At 41.8% G+C, this 9,070-nt stretch overlaps 2 protein-coding genes across 9 annotated transcripts; one reads left to right on the top strand and one right to left on the bottom strand.

Moving 5' to 3' along the window:
- Positions 1 to 989: 989 nt before the first annotated feature.
- Positions 990 to 3,065, bottom strand: LOC121813552 (zinc finger BED domain-containing protein 4-like). The gene is made up of 3 exons (XM_042217391.1): positions 2,752 to 3,065; positions 1,526 to 2,123; positions 990 to 1,327 (listed from the first exon to the last, which is right to left on the bottom strand). Exons 1-3 carry the CDS (start codon positions 2,974 to 2,976, stop codon positions 1,005 to 1,007), a joined length of 1,146 nt encoding a protein of 381 aa, XP_042073325.1. The 5' UTR covers positions 2,977 to 3,065; the 3' UTR covers positions 990 to 1,004.
- Positions 3,066 to 3,510: 445 nt separating this feature from the next.
- On the top strand, positions 3,511 to 7,313 carry LOC121813551. Of its 8 annotated transcripts, XM_042217390.1 has the most exons (4): positions 3,843 to 6,580; positions 6,875 to 6,937; positions 7,068 to 7,090; positions 7,239 to 7,313. In XM_042217390.1, exon 1 carries the CDS (start codon positions 3,865 to 3,867, stop codon positions 6,289 to 6,291), a length of 2,427 nt encoding a protein of 808 aa, XP_042073324.1. In that variant the 5' UTR covers positions 3,843 to 3,864; the 3' UTR covers positions 6,292 to 6,580; positions 6,875 to 6,937; positions 7,068 to 7,090; positions 7,239 to 7,313. The 8 variants fall into 8 exon arrangements, 7 of the variants coding, with proteins under 7 accessions (XP_042073324.1, XP_042073323.1, XP_042073321.1 ...); XR_006053765.1 differs by adding an exon at positions 3,511 to 3,550 and having other exon boundaries at positions 6,537 to 6,580; positions 6,711 to 7,313; XM_042217389.1 differs by having other exon boundaries at positions 7,068 to 7,313.
- Positions 7,314 to 9,070: the final 1,757 nt, after the last annotated feature.

Raw genomic sequence — 9,070 nt, 5'->3', positions numbered from 1 at the left:
GAAAGGCTCAGCCAATCACATTGGCCATATTTGTCACATGACGTAGGACTCCAGTAGAGAACGTAATTTAACTTTTTCTGCTCCGCTCGCTGAATGAGACGCTGACAGATCGTTTTTTTCTTACTATCGGGTTTGTTTTTCTTTACTCGAAGAGATCAAATTATTGGTGGGGACAATTCAATAATCGCTGGATATTGGTGGGGACACGTCCCTTCCGTCCATGCCAAATCTACGCCCTTGATCCAAGACGAAAAGTCAAGATGCTCGTCAAACTTAAAAAAAAAAAAAGTACATTCTAAATGAAGCTTCAGACGTCACTAATCACGTGACTCTGGCCAAACGAATCAAGCCTCGACACGGTGCTTCTGAAGCAGCGTGTTGATCTTTTTCACACACGCACCGGAGCGTCAGCTTCAAGCGGACCATCGCTACCTCTCACATCTAAAGGTAAGTGTCAAGGTAACTTTGAACTGAGTTCAGTCAATCTCGAGTTTTTCGAAGTTTTCTGTTGCTCTCTGTGAGAGGAGACCGTTAAAGGCGAGGCTCTCCAGAGTGTAGCAAAACAGGAAACAGCAGCTGGGTGTGTGTAAGTGTGCAAACGAATAGTTTAGAAATGTAAGTGAGCCACAAGTAGTGATGGGCAGATGAAGCCTCATGAAGCACTGAAGCTTTTCATCCAATTGGTTCACCCCAACGCGAAGCTTCTTGAAGCTTCATTTGCTCTAGCAGGACACCTACTGGACGTAAAAATATTAGTTGGCATGAATTTGAAGAGTGTGGCATTTTGCACACAGCCTGTAAATGTCAACAACAAAAGGAGTGTGTAAAACATCTATATTGTAGTGATGGCAGTATACTGTGTATATTTATGCTGGCAGTATGGAAAATGATTATTTGGAAATGCCTAAAATGGAAATGATCATTTACTGTGAGGTGAGGTGTGGACAGTGGTTGTGCTTTTGTAACATTGAGGCAAGGACAGTGATTAGTGTTTAGGGGACACATCATTGGTTTTTATTTAAAAACAACAGTTTCTCCACTGTGGCAGGTCGTAGGCGATTTCTTTTTTTGGACAATATTTCCCCTGCCTTTGAAAACACTCGCTCACAGGGCACAGATGAGGCAGGGGTACACAGGTATGTCAGTGCTAACTTATATAAGTGAGGGTAGACATATTTCTGTCTCCCCCAGTATTTAAGGGGGTCCTCCAGCCTTCCAATATTTGGCTCCATCATGTACCGTTGGACCTCAATATTTGCGTCTGCTGTCACATTTTGTGTCTGTGTCTGCCTGACACTCTCATCCAGGTGACGCCACAGGTTGTTACCTAAACAAAAAGGAGAGTCTTATGAGATACTACCAATTCAATTTCCAATTCAATGTTATTTCTATAGTGCCAAGTAATAACAACAACAGTCGCCTCAAGGCGCATTATATTGTACAGTAGATCATACAATAATAGATACAGTGGAAAACTCAACATTCAGTTTATATAAATGCAACTAAAATGCAATAACAATGGTACCATGGGAAACAGCCTCAACAGATTGTGACGTTGATGGCTGTGGTGGTGGTGTGGAGGAAGAGGTGGTGGAGGCCCTCATTACAGAAGCACATTCTGCTTTCAGTCTTTTTTCTGCTTCGCTAGCTCTTGCAGGGCTGAGAAACCCGAGTTTTCTGAACCTTGGGTCCAGCAGTGTCGCAAGGAACATAATGCTCATGGTCTGTATTTTATCTAGCTTCTCTCTCAATAGCATCCTCAGCTTCTGAGCCAGAGAAGATCCAATGGATGGTGGTTCTACCATTTGTTCATTGAGGCAATGATCCAGCATAGTGAGCAAAGGTATGACCTTTGACCCAGACACCCTTTTTTCCTGAGAGAGCTCAGTGGTTGCATCGTTAAATGGTGCTAGGACAACCAGACACTCTGAAATTATACCAAATTCCTCAGATGACATAGGTGGGATGTCTGTTGTGAGACTTGCCAAAGCAGCACCCACTGGCTCCCTTTGCTCGAAAAGTCTTTGCAGCATATTGTAAGTGCTGTTCCAGCGGGTTTCCACCTCCTGTAGTAGTTTGTGTTGAGGCTTCCTTAGTTGTTCCTGCACGACTGAAAGCCTCTCCTTACAAAATACAATTTAAAAAAGCATACATTAGATTGTCAAGGGAGCAGAACTATACTGTCGTGGTTCGAATTTTGAGGAAGAGACATACGACTGAAAAGTCCATAGTGGGTCAATAAATTATTTTATTAAAGCACACAGTAGTACAGTGTGGGAAGAGCCGGACTTCGACTTCCCTGCTCGTTGCAGAAAGCTTTATAGTCATTATGACGTCAGAAGAATTCCCATATCTCCTTCTATGTTCAAAACACCCCACTTCCCAGAATTGAACCCAGATGTTTCCACTCATGCTTCCTGGGAACCTAACCAATTGTGTATACAGTGTGTGTATTTTGTGTAATTGTGGGATCAGGCTAAAAAGAGTTCAAATGTCCTTATGTGAACTGCTGCAGCTCAGCCTTCTGGAGGTCCAGCTATTCTGGTGGTTTCTAACTGATCTATTTAAATGTTAATTCAAATGATACATGATAATATTTAATGATAAAGTGATACAAACTAATGAAGTAATGATGAAATAATGACAGTGCCATGTAAAATGATACACAGTGACAGTAAAATAAGATGTTTTTCTCGACAATACACATAAGTAGCATTAAAGAAACTGTAATTAAGCCACTTAAGAACTTACCTTTGCAGAGGTACTGCTCCTGAAATATCCCACGATCTTCCTGGACTTGGCTCGGATGTCAGAGAGCTCAGGGGTCTGGTCAAGGGCCTTCTTCACCACTAAGTTCAGGGTGTGAGCTATGCATATGGCATGTTTAAGTCTTAGCTCCCTTGCACAAGCCCCCATATTGGCAGCCCCATCTGTTACTAGGCATGTGACTTTGTCAGTAATTGCCCATTCTGCCATGAGTGTGCCTTTCACTTGTGCAATGTTTTCTGCAGTGTGTGCATTAGGAAAATATTGCACTCCTAAAACAACGGTGTTTAATGTGCTGGACTCATAGCTGGACTGGCCATCGGGCATACCGGGCATTTGCCCGGTGGGCCGCTGGCGATTTTTTGTTTTTATGGGCCGATCGATTTTTTTTTTTTTTTTTTGGAAGGGTATAAATAATGAAAGGTGTTGGATTGGCCAATTGGTCATGATCGACTCTGGGCTGGACCAATTACAGCCGAGGAGGTCGGATGCACCCTCCCCCTTGTTTAGCAATCTTATAGACGAACTAAAGAAAATGGAGAACAAAAAAAGGAAAGGAGGTGCAGAAAAAATTAGGGCCAAAAAGAAACAAGCCCTTCAGGCAGACGCTGCCAAATGTGTAAAAATAACTGAATTGTTTGGCGGTAGCTATGGCATAGCTTCCACAGATTTAGCAACATCAGCAAGTGGTGGAGGCCAGCAGGTGGATAAGGGAAAGGGGAGGCAAGAGGAGGAGAGACCCGAGGCGGCCGCCGGTCATAGTGGCAGAGGAACTGAACTTCAGGTAAGAAGTTATGACCTGCTGTCTATCTGTGTCAGATATAAACCAAGTTTAGTTGTAGTTTGTTTTCGTTGTGCTGACTTTTTACAGTCGCTTAGAATAACTCGTACTGCGTAACTAGCATGACGGAGTTTATATACTGCTGGGCGGGTGCTATGAAGTTACTGATAGTAAATTTTATTTTATGCTTAAGGTTAGTTTCTCAAACTTCTCAAAATCTTAACAAATTGTGCCAATCCTTACATGTTGCACCAGCTGATTTATCATCAAAAGTGGAGAAGTCTGTGACAGAGGAGACAGAAGAGCAGCAGAGAGAGATGGAAGAGCAGGAGAGAGAGATGGAAGAGCAGGAGAGTGAGAGCCAGGGCATCGATTACTTTGCTCGCCCTGAACCTGCCATATTACAGGCCTTCTTAGATTACCACCCACAGCAGAACAGTAGCAGTGCAGTTGTGATGAGGGTGTTCAGCTGTAAAGATGGCACCAACAGGAAGTGGCTTACTTATTGCAAAGAACGCCATTTATTGTTCTGCTTTGTGTGTCTGGCATTTGCAAGGCTGACTGACACCAGCACATTTATAACAGGCATGAGTGACTGGCGACATATACATCTGCGCACAGAGGAGCATGAAAAGAGCAATACACACCAGACCTGTGCTGAAGCTTTTTTCTTAAGGTGCTCAAAAGGCAACATCAGGAGCTTGTTTGCTGGCAGTCAGTTGTCAGCTCACAGAGCACAAGTGAAAAAGAGACGGCAAGTTTTAGAGCGTATAGTGGATGTGATCAAAGTACTTGGGAAGAGGGGACTCAGCTATAGGCATGTGGAGAATGAGGCTGCATACACTTTAGGTGATAACACCATCGATCATGGTAACTTTCTGGAACTGATTGTGTTATTAGGCAAGTATGATATGTGCCTTGGAGAACATTTGAATGACTGCATTGAAAAAAGCAAGAAGTTGCATCAGACCAGTGGATCAAGAGGTAGAGGATCTCTCATCACCCTACTCTCCAAAACAACTGTCAACTCAGTGATTGATGCACTTGGCCATCTCCTTCAAGAGAGCATCGCCAGTGATGTCCAGAAAGCTGGGATGTTTTCTGTTCAGCTAGACACAACCCAAGACATCACAGGTTATGATCAGTGTTCAGTAATCATCAGGTATGTTACTGAGTCTGTGCAGGAGAGGCTTGTCTCCATAGTGAGGTGCGAAGCATCCACGGGGCAGTACTTTGTAAACTTGCTTTCCGGAGTTTTAGAGCATCTGAATCTAGACAAGGCCATGTGCATTGGGAATGCAACAGATGGTGCTTCAAATATGCAGGGCCAGTACAAAGGCTTTTCAGCACTTATGACTGCCCAGTCTCCAACTCATGTGCATGTGTGGTGCTATGCACACATACTTAATCTTGTGATTGCTGACACAACACAAAGTGTCATTGAAAGTGGATCACTCTTTAATTTACTTAATGACATAGCTGTGTTCATCAAGGAGTCCTATCACAGGGTTAATCTGTGGGAGAAACAAACCGAAAACACAAGACACAGACGCCTCAGTCCAATAGGTGAGACACGGTGGTGGGCCAAGCATGATGCCCTCCAGAAAATCTTTGGACATTTTGGAAAACCAGATGATGGCCTCTTCGTTGATGTAGTGCTGACGCTGGAAGCCATTGAAAAGAGGGAAAAAGAAAAGCCAGCTGTTCGTGCCAAAGCACGAGGCTTTAAAGAGTGTCTCTTGAAGCATGAAACTGTGTTAACAGCACAGATATTTCTTAGAGTGTTTGAGCAAACAACTCCTCTGTCAAAGTACCTCCAGTCAAAGGGGATGGACATTCTCTCTGCCCATCATATGGTGACTGCCACACAAGATGGCCTCAAAAGTATTGCCAGGGACTTTCCAACTGTGAAGACAGCTGCAGACACATTTGTGAAACAGACAAATCAAAAACTAGAGGAGAGGGAGAACAACACAGACATGGAAGTGGAGGCTGAACTACCTAAAAAGAGAGCCAAAAAGAGAAAAGGCATGGCCGGAGAGATGCCTGAAGATGAGTTGCAAATCAATGCTGAGAAATCATATGAGGTGAAAGTGCACAACATCATCCTGGACACAGTTATTGAAGCAATCCACAGACGATTTGTCATACATGGCCCTCTTCTTGCCGATTTGGCATGGTTGGACCCCAGGAAGTTTAGCCAGGTCAGAACAGTTTCTCTTCCAAGTAATGCATTTCAGAACCTCAGCGCCTGTCTACTTAAATTTGACAGCAGGGCTACAGTTAATAACCTTCAGTCAGAACTGAAACGTTTTGCTGAACAGTGGGAAAGGCTTAAGACATCACATGTAGATGAGTACACGACCAGAACAGCAAAGGACAGATCTGAAGAATGGGACGAAGAAAGTGAAATTGTGACCGAAAGCTGTGGTTCTTGCAAAAATTGCCCACTGTGCTGCTATCAAATACTCAGGCGGTTCAACATGCTGTCTGATGCCTATCGTCTCCTTGGGCTGGCATACAAGTACCTGCTGACCCTCTCCCTCACTCAGGTTGCCTGTGAAAGAACATTCTCTACACTCAAGTTCATTAAAAGCAGACTCCGAAGCAGCCTGTCTGCAAACAAGCTGGAGATGTTTATGCTGATGGCCACTGAAAAGGACATTCTCATGTCATTGGACTCTGACATGGTCATTGACAGGGTAGCTGAGAAGAGTGACCTGCTGAGAAAGCTCCTTTTGTAACCTGGTGAGGTGAAATAAAAATGAGCAAAACATTCCTAATTATCTATTGTTAATATTAAATTCAGCTTTATTGTTATTGCCTAAATGAATACATTTAGTATCTACCTTCACTTCAAACAAGTCAAGTGATTGGTAAATGCTTAGAATTTGTCCATCTTAATAGATAGAATAAATATGAGATTGGAGTATTAGGCATTTATAAACATATATTCTTACAGTCTTAATCTGTCATTGTTTCATTTCAGATGCTGTCAGTCATTTTAGGAGGACTGAAGTGTGTTCATTTTAAGTAAGTACTATATGGAATATGATTCAACCATTTTTCTAGAGTAAGCATACCAGTACTGTCATCGTCTGAAAAAATCTATTAAGTACAATTCTTTCTCAACCTTCACTGTCTGTCCTTTCACTTCATAAAGGTTTCCATGTCTTAAGATATGTTCAGTGTTGCTGCTGTGGAAGTGTTGTAGGTGACCTTTTATTGATGAGTGAATAGTCTTTGGTGATACAATTCAATCATAATCTGTCCTTTATAGATTTTAATATTCATCTAATCTTTATTCCTTTCTGTCCTGTTTGTCAGGGTCTGATCATACATTGTTTGTTTAAGAGGTTCGAGACCATTCAACTTTTTAAGTTCATCAACGTAAGTACTAGTGTATATGATTTCTCTAATTCCTTTCTGGAATAAAGATGCCAGTACTGTGATCATCTGAGCAAGTCCATCAATTGCCATTCACAGTTCTTTGTCCTTTCACTTGTGTCCTGTTTTTCAGGGTCCCATATAATTTCTTCAGAAGTAAGTACTGTATATGATGCCAGTATTTTCCCATATTTTCTAGATACTGTATTAGTACTGTGTGTAAAATGCCATCAAAAACTCAATTAAGTGTTATTCTTATTCTTCTTTCTCACCTTTCTTTCTCTGTCTCCTTTCATATTTAAAGGTTGCTGTGTTAACAAAATATATTGTGCTACCATGCTGTTTTCTATTGTTTTGGTAAATAAATACTTTATGAAAATATCCCTAAATCTGTCATTTATTAATTTTAATATTAATTAATGATCATGTCTCACCTCTAGTGTTCTTGGTCTTAATTTCAGGTTTCTACCATGTGTTGTAGATAGTTCAGGAGGTTAACTCTACCAAGCAGTCTTTTTGTTTCCGCTATGTACTGTTTAAAATCCCGAATAGGGAGAATGGTGTAGGTTTAACTTTATTAGATTGATACATATATACCAACAAGGCAGTGTACATCAAAGCAGTTGTTTTCATGCAAAGGCTTTATGGTTTTTCCTATAGCGATTGACAGACCACGTGACTTTGCGCATTGCATGCCGGGAACTCCTGGCAAAACAATCCAAGTACCGCATCAAATACAAGCATTTGCAATTGCAGCACCGCAAAACGTTCATTCTCCGGTTCCAATACCTTCTTGTTTTTTCTTTGCCGCACAAAAAAGGAATGTACAAAACGACGGAGAACAATGCCGGTCCGTACAAAGACAGACTCGACGAAAAGACAAAGAAAAGATACGAGGAAAAAATCAAAGGAGTGAAAGGGTCAGACCCTTACGAGCACACAGAGTGGACAAAAGACGTTAGCGTGCTGCCCAACTTTCACCACGCTCAGATTTATAATTATACGGTTCTTGGAGTGAGTGCATACACTCATGAAGTTTAGTAACTTCAGGTCACTGCAACAAGCCCAGGTACAGTTTACCGACGGATGGGTACAGGACCTTGAAATGCACCGAAAGACCATCGTACGAACAAAGGTAAGTTTACCTTTGTTCGTCTCACAAATCGTCTTCATAAATACACATTCGTTAACCGTGTATTAATATAACCTTTGAGCTCAACGGTAATTAATTAGTAGTGGAAAAATAATTGTAATATTTGAGCCATTTCTGCTGTCCAACTACTTCTTACAAAATACATTTTTAATGTTAATTAGATTTTTTTTACGGCATAAATAAAGGTTATATAAAAGTCACTGCCAAAGACTGATTGCGGCTTCTACCTTGTTACACTAATGTTGTTTGTAGCTCAGTATGACTTTATGTCATCCATGAGGGATGCATTTGACATATGTTTCACATATTATAGCCCAACAAGTTACTTATAGCAATTTAAATACGAGCAATCAGTTTCTTTGCAAATACCGGAAATCAGTTTTTGGCAGACAATCACTTTTTGGCACAACACCGGCTATTGCAGTTAATAATACAGCAGCTTCTTGCCATTTTTTGTGTTTCTTTTTATCGCTGTGTAACTGAGTTCAATTGAAAGCCTGCATGCGCTAGTACCGCTTGCCAAAAGTTCCCAGAATCCTTTGCGGTTTTATCCATGAATGACGTCACATTTTTGGTGGGCCGGTCTCCAGTCAAAATGCCCGGGCCGATTTTTTTGTCCCAGTCCAGCCCTGCTGGACTCATCAGCAAAATGGCAGGTGACTGCAAGATAGGCCTCTGTGTTGATGGAGGTCCACATATCTGATGTCAGACTCACAGCTGCTGCCTTCTCAATGCTGGCCTTAGCTTTCTCCTTCATCTCCTGGTACCTGGCCTCCACCATGACTTTCAGGGCCTAAAGGAAAGTAAGAACATTTTGTTCACAAGTACGACGTGGCTGTGAAGCAGTGTGTAGTGTAGCTACACACTGAGGCTTTGAGCCTCAGTCCTGCCTGTTCACATTTTAACTCTGTAGAAACGAAATCTTCACTGCTTTTATGACCTTTTTAGTGGGGAGAACATAGCTAGGATTTAATGATTAACAA

This window comes from Haplochromis burtoni, unplaced genomic scaffold (genome assembly GCF_018398535.1).
Source record: "Haplochromis burtoni strain Fernald_Lab_line unplaced genomic scaffold, NCSU_Asbu1 Contig_1902, whole genome shotgun sequence".
Lineage (NCBI taxonomy): Eukaryota > Metazoa > Chordata > Actinopteri > Cichliformes > Cichlidae > Haplochromis > Haplochromis burtoni.
This window is presented reverse-complemented; position numbering and strand designations above follow the sequence as displayed.